At 44.5% G+C, this 15,545-nt stretch overlaps 1 protein-coding gene across 1 annotated transcript; it reads left to right on the top strand.

Moving 5' to 3' along the window:
* Nucleotides 1–5,910: 5,910 nt before the first annotated feature.
* Nucleotides 5,911–14,986, top strand: APOBEC1 (apolipoprotein B mRNA editing enzyme catalytic subunit 1; the record flags this gene model as incomplete). Its single annotated transcript, XM_082002796.1, is given in 4 exon segments — nt 5,911–6,358; nt 7,582–7,742; nt 7,744–7,783; nt 14,826–14,986. Coding segments are annotated over 4 exon segments (810 nt in total).
* Between the last annotated feature and the right edge of the window lie 559 nt (nt 14,987–15,545).

Genomic DNA, 15,545 nt, shown 5'->3' with positions numbered 1-15,545 from the left:
CACCAGTTAATGTGAAAGAATTATATTACAAGGGTCCTGGGTTGCTTTGTTTAGCTAAGAAAAATTAATACTGAAGTAAGCACACAGGTAAATCCTTCCCACTAACCACCTGTTCTCCACCTTGCCTGGGTCAGGGCTCTGCCCACACACCCTCGTGGCTGGCTGCCGTTTCACTTTGTTGTTCGGAGTCAGACTCATAAAGCTCACCCAGTAGTAGCAGGGTGTCATCAGTTATCTTAATCCCTTACATTTCCGTTTCCATGTGTGGAAACTGAACAAGAGTCTTGGTAAAGTATGATGTTGCTGTGTAACCTGCAGAGGAAAGGAAAGAAAAGGTGGTGGGAGAGATAAAAAGGCCATGGGTGTGCTTATCAGTCAGAGCTGTAAACTCATATGCTGCTAGTGATGTGTTTTTGTGTATTTACAAGCTTTTTAAAATATGCTTTATTGCATTATTATGCATACATAGATATGTAAATATCTCTGTGAGTGTGTACTCATAAATATATATTCATACACACACAGAGAAATGTTTCAGCGCTTTTTAAAATTTGAAGTTCACAGAGTAAATATCGAAAGGCTCTGTGTGTTTTTCTTTCCATAAAAATGTAGATATCTACTGAGAAAACTCCATTGAAACCAAGCAAACATACAGTGGATTTTCCTTTTACTGACAAATCTGCCAGCAGCAGAACACTTGAACTAACACAAAATTTACTATTACAAATTAAGTTCAGGAGGCAGCTTGTAAGTGGAGATTCAGACTTAAGCCTCTGTGGCATGAGCTCCAAGTTTTTAGTCACATTTAAGTTTTGCCTTCCCCCTTGCTTCCAGACTTCCAGCAAGTGATTCTCACCTCTTTCCAATAGATCATTCAGCCAGAGAATAGAAAACTCAGTACCTGTAAAATCCTCAGAGATTTGCAAACTGGGATCTTCGCGACTTCAAACTTTGTCCCTTTTTGTCTTCTGTGGTGTCTGATCTAAATTTTCTTCTTCTGTGCTTCTCTTTCTTCTCTCTAACCTGCCTGTCTTTCCTAATTTTTTCTGTTTTTCCATTTCTATGATTTCTACTTCAGTCCAAGTTTGTGTTTTATGCTGAATAAAATTGTTCAGTGTGATGCTGGAGTTGGTGTTACCAGACTTGGGTTTCAAGTGTCAGATAAAGCTGAAAGACATTTGAGAAAAATTGCAAACTATGTGCCCGTCCTCTCGAGTCACAGCTGGCTCAGTGAGATAAAGTAGGGGAGTGGTACATCCGGTAGACACCACTACTGTAATACTGTCATGCTGCAGGACTGCTATGCTGAAATCTGTTTCCTGCGAGACATCTGTAGGGAGCTAGCTCCCTGCTGCTCTATCCACCTCTTGGTCACCTAGTGTATACCCTGCACTTCCTCTGCGAAGAGTTCTGAAGAAACTGTGAAGTTTCTAGATGATTATTCCCTGTGAATCTGGTCATATGTATACAGCATGGCTCTACTACCACCAAAGGGATATTATTGTAAAGGTCTAAGGAACCTGGTGGGTAAAGGAGTCATGCGTGGGTGTACATCCACCGTTCTCTGTGCCTTGTGCTGTGTATGTTCCTCCAAAATGCATTTGTGTTCGGGGGGTATGCATATGAGGGTGGTAGTTATTTAAAAAAAAATCAATTTGCTGGAGATATATTCAGATGTTACCAATAGCTCAGCATTACAAACCACCTTCACATTTATCTCTAACATTATCTTAAGCAACTTCTGTAACGGGAGGTAACTGACAGCATGAGAAATAGAAGAAAAAATTTTGGTCACACCTGTTTGAGTAATATGAGGTCCCACCCATATATATGACACTTGCTACAGACATTTAACAACTTAAAGGCATTACTGCTGTTCTTAAAGGCCAAAAAAGAGTTTTCCCACCAAGATATATGACCCTTCTGGAGATTATCATCATTCTCTGAAGCACTGAAGTTTCGTCCACGCAGACAGGATGTGCAAGTTCTTCTTGAAGCGTGAAAATTCACTTGAGTGGTAACCTTGTCTTTCTGATTTTGTTAGGGATAAACCAGCTGCTGGAGTTGGAAGGGATTCCTCTTCTCACATTAGGCTGTTGTGAATGACAGAATGACATTTCCCTTTTTTTTTTTTCTTTTGGTTTTCCACCATCTCATAGAGCACATTCAGCTTTCTGGAGACACTTGGAAATGTGTTCCAAATTCCCTGCTTCTGCTTCGACTCATTTTTTCTCTCACTGCTTTCTGTGGCACATTGCTGGTTTTATATCAGGAACTACTGCTATAGAGCACTGCTGCTAATCAAGCCATTCTTGCAGATCAAACTAAGCATCTCAAAGTCTAATTTAAAACTGCATATTTGTAAATATCTACTGCAGAGAGAAGGAAATTAAGAGAATACTACAGTATTGATGCATTTCTGACCTTACTGCGTATCATGTTCACAAATGCAGAAACACATTAGTCAAACACTTTTTTATTTGTTTCAAGAAGTTTCAGAGTGTCAGAGTTGATCCCATTCACTCTTCCTAAGGTATGAACTAATGCAACCACTAGGGAACAATTCTGTGCTGTCAAGTGAGTGGTGACCTTGCAGCAGGAGAGGCCCTGAAGGCAGAGCTGTGTTGGCACTGTAATGCCTGATAACCTGTCATGACTAGCCTTTTCCTTCACAGAGGGTCCAGTGCCTGAATCCCTCTTCCTCCCGCGCTCCACCATTCATGTTCACGTCTGTTTGTTCTGCCCTTGCAGGAAACTGAGTATTTTTGACAGTAGAATATTGAGGGCTGGCCATGGAGAATACAAATAAATCACTCCCCTCCCCTAGCTTTACAATCCTAAATCAGACTTGGCATTGAGGAAGGCAATGGCTTTGTCCTCAGGGAGTGCACATTACTGGATGAAGGCTCACTAGGGATCCATTTCTGCAGCTTGGATCAAGCCACAAAATTATTGTGTCACAAAACCAGAGGAAACTGTAAGTGATAAAGACTGACTCAGCATAGTCATCTCTAGCTAAGACATATGAAGAATTCTTTTGTAGTACTTTTGCTCTGCAAGCCAGTGTTGGTGTGTCAGTCGGAGGAAAGCTTCTCACTAGCAACTAGCATTTGTTTCACTAATTTTTCTGATTAAATGGGAAATATTTTTTGCTGCATCTTGTGTGAGTTACAGAACAGATCACAGGAAGGTGATGCCCAGTTCATAATGCTCAGTAGATTTCTCAGTGCACTGGAAAAAGCCTATTCTTTTTATATCCATCAAGGAACTGAACTGTCATGACCAATAGCTTCTGCAGATACTCACCAGCTTGCTCAGATCTTGCTTTCAGGGTGACCATGTGAGTACAGAGCTCTTCTCCGTTGCAAAGTTTCATAAATATCTGGGTGTTCCCCCACAGCAAGCTGTCTACTGCCATAGCTCTCCTGGATACTGGGCAGCTTGCTTAGAGTTAGCCTGAGAATGTCTGCCCAGTCGCTGACCACAGTGGCAGATGTGTCCTCACACTCATTGAGGGTCTTCCTTGCTTACGTGAGGACCCAGGTTCAAGGGTGCGGGTGGTCCTCGGCACACCACAGAATGGTCCCATGAAGGGAAATGGCAGTAACCATCACCACCTGCTGGAGATCCATAAAGTCGCAAGCTTTTGCAGATGACATCTGTTTCCCTTTCTCCACTGGGTTCTGCTCAACTTTCTGATATATCTGAGTGCCAGAAAAGTTATCTGCCATGCCACAGCTATGTGACTTGATGCCATTTGTGTAGATGCTCTTTCTGTCTTGAGGTGACTAGAGAAGAGTTGCTTTTCTATTTTGGGGCTAGTGGTAATAAAGAGATAATTTCTGTTCTGCACTGCAAAAAAAAAGGGCTCACCTTTTAATTCCAGCTTCTGGCAGGCAACCTTGTCTACACCCCCAGATCCCCTTCTGAATGGGACTCACCCTCTTCAGCAGTCTTTTGCTGCCAGGAACTTGCTTTTGGTTTCACCCAGTGACATAGTGTATTTGCATAAGACCAAGTCACAATGAGGAAACATTCAGATGAGTAACATTAATAACGTCCAAGGTTCAGTCTTTGGGAATAGAAACTGAAACAAATGTAAGACTAATAAAGGGACTTCCATCACCCAAGAGGTGACAGACAAATCAAGAAATATCCATGGCCACTGTCACTGATACAGGTAAGTACATGTATATGAAAAACAGGTCTATTTCTCCATAGTCAGTGTTGATATTTACTGTAGTTGTATTTAAGGAACTGGTGAGTACAGACAAATGTGTGTGTGTGCTGGCACATGAAGATGCACAGGAGACACTTGTGAATTTGTGTGTGTTACCTCTTTGAATGCATTACCATGTCTTAAGTCTTAGGTCCAGCGTCAAAACATCAATACAATTTTGTTAACCCTGATGTGGCATTAGACAGGAAGAATTCAAATTCCAAAAGACTTCTTAAAGTTAAAAAATATCTCAAAGGCAATTAAGAATGGAGCAAATTAGTTGGCTTATCTTTTCACCTATTTTTTTTCAATGCAATAAACAGCTAGAAAATGCCTCTTAAAGAATCAGTGCAATAAGGCTCCTAGCTGATCAGGTCTGTTTTTGAAGACTGTTTTATTCCCACTGAAATCTAATTTCACTCATAATTCCTCATCTTAAAGAGGTGTGAGCTATGGAAAGAGCTATGGAAAAGTGCCTTTACTATCTTAATTCTAAGTAAATCCATTATTTTCTTTAATAAAATGAGGTTTCTTAGATCTTAGATCTTGGATTTTACGGAAGAAATAACTAGCCTTGATCACCTGCAATTGTTTTCATCTAGACCCTCAGCTGGGAAGGGACGAATGAATCATAGGGTTGAACTTCTTTGCCACTATGAGAAATGGTGTAAATGTATTATGTATGTATATGTAAATGTATACGTATATAATCAGGCAGGTCTGTGGTGCCACCCCATAGGTATTTGTTAGTCAGAAGTCACCATCCTTTCTGCACTGATATTTTCTCATTGGCACTGATATTTTTTCAGCTTTTGAAACAGTTTCATACTAAGAAAAGAAAGAATCACTGGCTGTGAAAATGTTTTTGTCTAGATTGACATTACAAGTACCAACAGGAAAATAGCTCAAGTTTTGCCTAGTAAAAGTGGTTTGGAAGATACGAAGGGTGTATTGATTCTGCTCTTTGATTAGTCAGGGAAAAGCAGATGCTGTTGAAATCAGTGAAGTTAAACTTAAGTGAGATCACAGTCAACCGTAATATATTGAAGTGAGCAAGGGTTCATGTACAGCTTAGTTTAAACAACCATCAAGTTTCGCTCCCAGGTAGAAATCCACCACTCCTGCATCCCAGAGTGTCTACCTGCTGTGCAGGGACTACTTATTAAGCCCTTCTAGAGAAAAGAGATTTGGCAGGGAGTATATAGACTGAAAGGGGCCAGGATAGGAGGTGTAGAAGAAATTTTGCTTTCTGATGACTTTCTGATCACTCACACCCATATGACTCACAAATCTTTTCTATACAGGTCCTACACCCAGCGAGAACAACCAAGGGTAAGAAAGAGTTACAATTCTATCACTGTGTGCTGCTTGGGCCCCATGGCAATTTCCAGAGACAGGCAAAACTAAAAAGCCTTATGTCTTGTTTTCCTCTTACCATTCCTTTCCCCAATCTTCCTTTCCAGTTGCCTCACTGCTTTCATCAGAGCTGATCTCAGAGTGGTGATGGGGTTGCTTACCCTCCAAACACCTCTCAAAGAGGTGCTGTGGGTGTTTCACCAGGGCCACTCTAGGGAAATAATTGTGGAGCCTTCATCAAATTCCAAATTTAGAATTAGATCATTAGATTGCAACATTCTCAGGAAGGCCTGAGAGTGGGAGGCTTGGTTGGTGGTGAGAGCAGGCAATGCACAATGGGACCAAACATCACTGAAGTGTTGGGATCACAGTACTGCTGGTACTTTTGTCACAGGTGGAAGATACAGCCAAATGACTTCAAAAGAAATTATTCACCTGGCCAACATCCAAAGGTGGTATACCTGCTGTATGAAATCAGGTGGAGCAGAGGTACCACCTGGAGGAACTGGTGCTCAAACAATTCTACCCAACATGCTGAAGTCAACTTCTTGGAAAATTGTTTCAAGGCCATGCCATCAGTCTTTTGCTCCATCACCTGGGTCCTATCTACTACCCCCTGTGGGAAATGCTCCAGAAGAATTCAGGAGTTCCTGAGGGTACATCCCAATGTGACCTTGGAAATATACGCAGCCAAGCTGTTCAAGCACCTGGATAGGCGTAACCGGCAAGGTCTCAGGAACCTGGCAATGAATGGAGTCATTATACGTATCATGAATCTTGCAGGTAACCCAACTACTCTTTGGCTTTGTCTAGGTGTGGATTGAAAGTTCTGGAATTATGTGCACTCTCAGCAGTTGTGCTTTGTAGTAGTGGCGATGACTGGCATTGGGGAGGACTAGTGAGTGCAAAAATGCCTTATTTCTTCCCCAATCCCATACAGCAGCAGGACCAGCATGGTCATTTCTTCTCACCAAATGTGAACAAGGAGAGTTATGTCTTTCTCTAGCCATCCATGCCTCCTTTATACACAGTGAAAGATCCTGAGTGTAAGATAGAACCTGTCCCTCCTTGCAAATAAATGTAGATCAGCTTGCCAGATGTAGCAAGTAATTCGTTTCCCTTGATAGCTGGAGAAGAGAAGGAGACATATCTAGAGGAGACTTTCAGATGATGCATCACAGAGAACAATTATGCCTTCCATGTGTGTTTTTTGTATGTATATCTTGCTTGCCTGTTGATGTTTGGCTGTAAAAGTAGTCCAGACAAGTAGCTCACAGAAAGTAATGTACATTTGAAGAGATGAATCTCATGTACCTGTCTGGATACTTACTACTGGACTGTGCAGCTACAAAACCTACCAGGTCAAATGTAAACTTAAAGCACACTGCTTATCTTGGGAACCTGTCTCTGGGATACTACCAGAGCATTGACAGAAGTTCTGGCCATCCTATCAGCACTAAGATCAATATGAAACTGCTAAATGTTAGGGTGTTCACTCCAGGTTTTCCGTGATCATTGAGATATGTCAGATTTGTGATTGAAGCAACAAGTTTATTGTCTTACCCAAAGCTGCTGTGGTCAAGCACAAGGCTGCCAAAAGATATGCCTGAACAGCCCTGATTGCACGTGCCACTTCCCTTTTCAATCCCTCCCAAAGCAGCAGCCTGCCACTCACTGATTCCTTCTCCCTTGGCCAGTGTGCTCTGGCTTTATGCCCTGATGTGCTGTGATAGGGTTTGCGCAAACAACCGTAGTGATCTCTCTCTCTCTGGCAATTCCCCTTTTTAGACATACTGCTATTTGTAGAGTTTTGGTTCCCCTTTCCACTAACTTATTTGTATAGTTGCAAGTCACTGTTGGTCCCTTGCATGAATACCCTCAGATGAATATCTTTCTCCTGCCCTTTACCATTGTCTTACTGAGAAAGAAAGGACTCTCTGACATATTCATGAAAAAAGCACCAGGCATGCTTTCCATCAAGAGTGACTGGATGTCTCTCTTCTCAGATTACCATTACTGCTGGAAAAGATTTGTTGCATACCAACATGGAGAAGATGATTATTGGCCATGGCACTTTGCTTCATACATCTTTCTGAACTGGACAGAGCTGCATCATATCCTTTTGGTTAGTAGGCACTTAAAGAAAACATTGAAAGTGAAAAGTAATGCAAAATCCTAGGAGAAGGAGGTTTGGAGGATCCTGCAATGGTATTAGCAGAAATATTAGAAAAATAAGCATGGGCTTGATGTTGCATGAACAGAGGGCCAAGCAGGCAAGAGATTGCCAAGGACTGTGTTGCTACATTGTGCCTTTGTGGCCAGGAGTAGAGATGAGATTTATCAATACTCTCAGGTTTTTTTACTAAGGAAAGGGTAAATTATTTCAACTCTTTACATGGATCAGCTACAACTTCATTAGCTTGCAGCTTACTGGAGCTATTTGATCCCAAAAGCTCATTCAGCTGTGTAAACATGATTCACGTACACTCTTTTTGCTTCTCAGGACAGGGCCACCGATTTTAGTTAAGTTCTGAGCAAGTTCAAAAGCCCAGAGGGGTGGATTCACTTTCAGGATCAGAGCTTACAGATAGGACTATCATATGACTGAGCTCTGCATTCCCTATTTCTTGCAATCCATTAGACCTCATTTCAGTTCTGTCTACCCCAAACTTTACATAGGCCCTTTAATAACCCAGGACCTGACCTTTCTAATTCTAACTGTCGGAATAAGACATTCAGGTGACAGGATACACAGTCAGTGGCATTATCCAGTCAGTTAGCTGATCTAATAAAGTAGTTAATGTGTTGTAACTGCTTAGGAGATATTTTTCCTTTGGCTTCCAGCCTCTCTGAGTCTCCTAACGACTGAGATAATTAAATAATTTATCAGCTTAAGCACAATCAAATGCATAGTGTGATGCTTACCAGGGAGCTGAACAGAGCTGTCTGCTAAATGCTTGTGAGTACTGACAAACTACAGCTGACTCAGCACAGTTCCCTGGGCAGCAGTACAAGGTGAATATGACCTTCAGGTCTTGGTTTTAAAGAGCCAGCTAACAAATGACCTGTCCCTTCCTGTGCTCATGGCAACCTTGTTGATTACTGCAGAGTCCTGGTGGCTAGGGACCTTGCACTGGGACACTCATGCTGAAAGTCAAGCACTTGCTCAACTGCTTTGCTGTCTCAGCCAAACTCAAACCATCCCTAAAATGAAGGCAAATAGGGCCCATCATCAGCAGTTCTGACTAACCACCAAACCTCCACAGGAGGAATGGGAAGGTCTACGTGCTCAGCCCTTGTGAACACCCAGCCCTATTGTACTAATTACACAGAGGTGTAATGAGAAGAGTAAGTTCCAGGCACATGCTTCAGAGAAATACGGATCATTGTGTCAAGTGCTGGCCTCCCTGGCTTAAGAAAGACAGAGGAACCAGAGAGGGCTTGGTGGAGTACCACCTCTATGGTTAGGGGGCTGGAGCACTTGCCCTACAAGGAGAGGCTGAGGGAACTGGCTTTGTTAGACGTAAAGAAAAGAAGGCTAAGTGGGATCTAACCATAGTTTTCCACTGCATGAAGGCAGTGAAGACAGAGCCAGACTCTCCTCAAAGCTGCACAGAGGGAAAATGAGTCAACATGCACAAGCTGCAACAAAGGAAATTCCAACTGGACAGAAGGGAAAAGTCTCCCCTGACAGCAGTGCGGTACTGGAACCGCAGTGCCCAGAGCGGTTGTCAGACTTCCATCCCTGGCGACATGGAGAACTTTCCTCTGAGCTGCCTGATGGAGCTTTGGAGTCAGCCATGCCACAAACATGTTGTTGGACTAGAGCCCTCTAGAGGGCCTTTCTAACCCCCAAATTCTGCCTTTCCATAGGCACTTGCTTCCCCTGGATTCAGCTATGCAGTCTGCCATCTATTAAATGCTTCTGTTCCTGAGTGGTCTGTCTTTCTAGGAGGGGTTTACATGGCACAGTAAATTCCAAGGTGCTACCCTGTTGTCTGGAAAGCTGTGTCCCAAGGAAGATTACCTAACAGGCTGAAGTTGGATCAGAGTGATGTCTTGGACTAGATGCTGTATTTTCAAACTCTGGATCATGTTGAAGAGACAACTTAAGCTTTTGGCATCTAATTTTTAATGTTCATGTTTCTTTCTTCCTGCTAGGGGCTTCCTCCATTGTGTGCAAAATGAATAATAACGATAAGCAGCAGAATGCTCTCAAGCTCACTTTGTGCATCATAAGTTTATTTACAAGCCTGGAAAAGCCAGTCCCTGGCAGTCTTTCCTACTATGGCCTTGAACTATGAGCTTCATACTGCCATCAGAGAAGGCTCTTAATCACTGGCTGAATGTTGCTGAGTATTGGACACAGCAGCAGGAGCATGTAAAAACAGTCAGGAAGTTCGGATGATGCAACCAGGCAGCCAGGACACAGTGCTCTAGGTCTTTACAAGGCTTCCGGAGAGTCCAGTGGGGATGGGGACCATGCCCCAGGATCAGGCCTTTCACATCTACGGATTCTGCAATCAGATTCTGTGAGTACCCTCTTGAGAAGCCAGCGAGTAACATTTTTCCTGCTCTGATCAGTTCCAAAGAAGTAATCAGAACAATGCATCCTGGTTTTGAGAATTTCTTATGAAGACCACTTTTTATGGCTATGTGTGTATGTTTCAGAAAATGTTTCATGCTATTATTTTTATATGATATTTTTATATTACTGCTTTTATTACAATATAATACAATTATATTACTAAGGATTATATTGCTTCATGTTAAGATTTTACTATCCCTGGTTTTATGTCTGTAGAAACAACAGAATAAAAAAGAAACTGTCCAATCTGTGGAAACTTTTCTTTTCTTGTTCAGTTCCTGGGCACCCATCCTTCCCTTGTAATTCCACACTCTGGACTCCCCGCTGTTCATTGCAAACTGGGGGAACACAGTAAAAAGTCTCTGCTTTTCCAGCTGGAAGCACTGACTTAGAATGGTGAGGTAGGAGATACTGAAAGCTCTGAGCTATCTCTACAGGCACAAGGCAAAAAAAAAGATACAGGTGTTTTGGGCCTTGCAGCAGTTTTCAGTTTGCATGGCAAATAATGCAAAACATCTGAATGAATCATGCTGGGAGCTCCATGTTTCATGATTCCCAGCCCCTTCAAGCAAGTGGCCCATTGTGTGATTCCATCGGGAATTGTGCTGCTGCTGGGATCTGCAGCATGCAGGCACAAGGGATCATTTGAAGAATAAGGCAGGGGCTGGTGGGAACCATGCCTGCCTCTTCTAGCTGATTAATGCTTAGTGCATCCTTTGGCCACGCCAAAGTCTCCAGATGTTTAGCAGACAACCAAGACAGCCAGAAGAGTTGATGGCTGAGGAAGCAGCTCCAGCCCCTGCTGTCTGAGAGGGTATCTAAAGCTGAGTGCACCTGGGTGGGGAGTGTCTCCCATTTTAACCAAATAAAATTACTCCAAGCAATGTATAGCGTGGCTAAAGTTTTCTTCCTTCATCCAGGTCCTCAGACTGGATGTCACATCACTTCTTTCCAGCCATTCTAGAAGCTTTCTCTTCATCTCTTTAAACCCGGCCCCAGTGAGGCAGCAGACTTCCCTGAGAAGTGGGTCTGGTCTGCATATTGGGCCTTCTGTTCCCCTCAGGAGAGAGTCTTCTATGACAATGACCCATCTTTTTTTCCTTAAGGAAGTGGTCTTGATGCAGGGCATTGGCCAACTTAACCCCAGCAACACCTCCAAGCTAGATGAACCATTGTCCTTGTTATTGTTTGGTTCCACTTGCAGAGCAGCATACCTGTTATGCCAGGGCACCTGGGAAGGTGGGGTAGTCACAGAGGAGATGCACCTGCTGCGCTGGGCAGGAACTCGTTGCCATTCCCCCCATCCCTTAAGTCACCATGTTCAGCCGGGCGGAGAGAGGAGATGGAATTCTCTGTAACATGCGTCCTGTCTGCCTGTTGGGCCTGTCCCAGGGAAGCTAGGGTGCAATTCCGTAGTCTATCTCTCTCTTGGACTCCCTTATACTCCTCAACCTACTTACCTCCTCCCAGAGCTGTCACTAAGCGGAGGAGTTCCTCTGTCTGGGCACAGCTCCGGCAGGTGTGCTCATTACTGCCGTCCAACAGGCTGTGTCAACCACATCGTTCTACACAAAAAAAGGACCAGTAGTCCAGTAAGGAACATATCAGCCCAAAATTGATCCTAATCCTATATCAGCAGTATGGTGACCCGCTCCAAAATAATTGCTTTTTCCTGGAGTATCATCTGAGGGTGAGTAAAGACCCTGCTGTGAATCCCCCAACTTTGTTCCTGACAGCCCAAGGCCCATCTCAGTGAACTATTACCATGAAATTGTTTTCCTGCAGGCAAGATAGAGGACAGTGCCTTTACTGCAGGATAGAGGGGTTGTTCCTGGTACACCAAGAGGTACCCTGTTCTTGTTTTGAACTTTAGCTAACACTCATCTGTCTAGCCCCAGGCCAGAGAGCCTTGGATGAGCCTGGGGTGGTGGATAAGGGAGAAAAGCAAGGGAGAAGTCAGGATATACAGCAGAACAGCAGAGGACAAAATGGTCAATGAAGGAGGAAGAAAACGAGATGCCACCAGGCTCCTTAGTTTCATTTAATGTGGGTCTCTGCAGCATTATCTCAGACAGGTGGTGGAGTAGGTGTAATTCTCTTCAGGTTGTGAGGGATGCCTTGGGGATTAATAACAGTAGGTCAGCACTAACAAGAATATGTGATGGGTATGCAGCCTGATGATTTTTGGACACACATCCTAGAAGCTGTTTGGTCTACTCCTGTTCCGTCGTCCTATCTCAAAGCAATATTGGCAAGTATCCACTGGCTTCTCAGGGAGCAGTGGGTGCCTGCATAGGGATGTGCTGGTTTATGTCCCTTCTCAGCTCCCTGTAGAGTTTTGACTCTCTGACAAACTTACTCACAAAAACAAATGTTTTCATTTGTTGTCCCCTGTAATTATCTGTTTTTCTGTCCAGCTTCTTGTTCATGTGTTTCTCCTTCTCAGAAGGGCTAATCAGTCTTGCTAGACATCCCAAAAGAGAAACACAGCAACAACAGGTTCCCGAAAGTGAAATACCAAGGAAGAGGAGAACAAAGTGAGATATAATACTTCTTGCCTGACACACTCCCAGGCTCCAGTCCTCTTCAGCTCTTCCTAGGCCAAATGCGGTTTCTGAGTATTCAATAGCCCTTTTTGAAGCATAAGCAGCTACACTGCTCTTTTGGGAGAGGAAATGAAGCAGGATCTTGGAGACAGCTGAAAGCAGAGACAGCATTTTATGGAGGCTGTAACAACTCCAACTGGAGTGTGATCAGGGTCCTCTGGCCCTTCCCCAGTACAAGTAATTCTGGATCAGAGGGGTGAAACAGAGATGCGCCCATTTCTTCAGCAGCAGTCCTAGTCCATTAGGCAAGAACCTTGCAGTGGTGGTGATCCTGTAATATGTAGGACTATCTCTAAAGGAGCAAGAGGACACATGATAAAGCAGAAATGATGAGCGGGGCAGTGTGAGAGATGATGCCATACTCCTAGTGGAGCCTGGACTCTGAAGTGAATGCTGTCACAGCCTGGTGCCCCCACCTCCCCCAGTCACATCTGGCTGGGGATAGTCTCTTGCTACAGCTGAGCACTGGGGTGTAATGAGGCAGAGATCTCTGGCATCCCCATCCATGTTATGGGTCACAGTTCTGCTACCACTAGTAGCTCTGGGCATTACCAAGTCATTCAGCTCCACAGAAGCGCCTGGATGAAGTGCACAGACTCATTTTTATGAATTAGCCAGAGTGCATGATTCTTCACGGAAGGCTCAACCCTCTACAGCTGAAGACAGGAGGACAAACTTTCTCTGGTCCCTCTGGAAGCCTGCCGGTTCCAAGTTAGCCCAGTGAAGTTATTTACACCAGTTCTAACTGCCAGAGTGAACTTGCAAGCTGCTGTATCCCTACTGTGCGCCTACGGGCCTGTAAGGGCCTAAAGATGGGTCTACCACACTGCTAGCCTATAGAGGTAACCTAGAGAGAGAGAGAGCGGGTCTACTCTGATCTTCTTCTGTCCCTCTGGACTGGTAAAAACATTGTTCCAGCTTGTCGAATAGGATAGTTCTTAGCTGCGATTAATAACAAAATTACAGTGTGGAGATATCAACATCCTCCCTGCCCTGCCCTTGGGTGCACTCACCCACCTGAGGAGACAGGTCCCTTGTAGGCAGGAAGATTACCTCTTTCAATATTAGCCCTGCACCCTCGAAAGTCAGATCAGTCCTTCAGCTCGTATGCTTAATAATAATAATAATGACAACAACAGCAACAACAATGGTGCTATGTCTTATGCAGGTTTGGAAGCCAGAAGGGAAACCTGCCATCACAAAAGTGTATGAGAGATTTAAAAGCCAAAAGCAGCCTTCAAAATACTTGCCACAATTTGGCACCTACCTTCTGCTCTGACCTCTGCTCTGGCAACAACCCACTTTCTCCTTTCCCTTTGAGGCTCTGCTTATACCTGCTGGCACTGGCAGAACAAATGGTATCTTACGTGCCAAACCCCTCCATGTTTGTTCTGCGAACTAAATCTGATTTCTATTGCCACAAGTATTTAATACATATGTGATTAGATAATGAAATTTCTGCGCATAGAAACACCAAAGGGTCAGCACCAGGGAGGGCAGAGAAAACTACTTGAGCTAGAGGACATGAATGCATATAGGCTAAAATCCCCTGGAGGGGCAAGCAGCAGGGGACTGGACTCCATGACCCTGAAGCCCCTTTCTGTCCTGGTTTCCAAGTACCCGCATGTGGGAGAGGGAGAGAGAGCAAGCAGCAGGGGAGCACAGGCTTTGAAAATCCCCCTTGTATTTGCAAGGGCCTGGAGCGTGTCTTTGCATTGTTTAATGGTAATCTGTTTCTTATTATTGCAATGTGATGTCCAAGGACACTGCGTACTGACCTGGAGTAAGGCTGTGTGCAGCTGTGGGAATGATGTCAGTGTCCCGCTCTTCAACGGACACGTTCTGGGGCTTGTCGAGAGCCGGGCTCTGGGAGCTGTTTGCAGCGAGGAACAACACCCCTCCAGCCAACACCCTCGTAAAGGGTGCCAAGCACCCCCGTGCACCAGGGGATGGCAGCCATGCCCGGGTTTCCACACTGTACCAATAACCATCCCATCCCCTGTTTATCCTGCTCCTCCGTTGTCAAAGACGGGCCCTGTACCTCGCCCTGCTGCAGAGTCGGAGCTTTCACAAGACCGATCTCTGTATCCCATCCCCGGGGTGATAAAGCGCATGGCAGTTGTCATAAGGCTGGATGCGTCCCGAGGGTCCGACTGCCACGGGGTCATGCGGGTGGCTGTGTGCAGAGATATGCAGGATGACGTTCAGCGAGGGTGAAGGAGCTACCCCCAGCGCAAGGGCAGGGTGGTTTTCAGCAGCCCCCTGGGCCTGGTGAAGGTGTGCTTACAGTAACGGTGTATAAAGCTTGACCACGCAAAAAGCACCCAAAACATTACACACCCAGTCACAGGGACAGGCCTGGTGAGAGCTCACGATTGTGCCAGACTTGTTGGGAATCTTTTGTATCCTGTCATTAATCGCGGCTGTAGTCCTTAGGGTGTGAGGAACAAGGGAACAGGGAGGCAGGCACACCTCGTAGGAAGCACAGCTTGGGGCAGCAGCTGTACAGCTATTTGGATGGGCCTGTGCCTTGTTCATCGCTGCAAGCCACGGGGTGTTGGACCAAGTGAGACTGGCGTTCTCAGCTAGCACCATAGGCCCATCTCCATAAGGGACAGGCTGTAAATATAAGTGGTACTCGAGAGTATATAAGGAGAGTGAAATATTCCCTATATACGCAGTCTACAAAGCAACTAAAAAAATTTTGTGCTGAAAAAGTTACTACATAACAGTCATCGTCCAGGGAGTTATTCTTGGCAGAGACACCTAATGCATT

Source organism: Phaethon aethereus, assembly GCF_964289735.1.
Source record: "Phaethon aethereus genome assembly, chromosome: 1".
Classification (NCBI taxonomy): domain Eukaryota; kingdom Metazoa; phylum Chordata; class Aves; order Phaethontiformes; family Phaethontidae; genus Phaethon; species Phaethon aethereus.
Note: the sequence above shows the minus strand (reverse complement) of the source record. Positions and strands in the feature narration are given on the sequence as shown.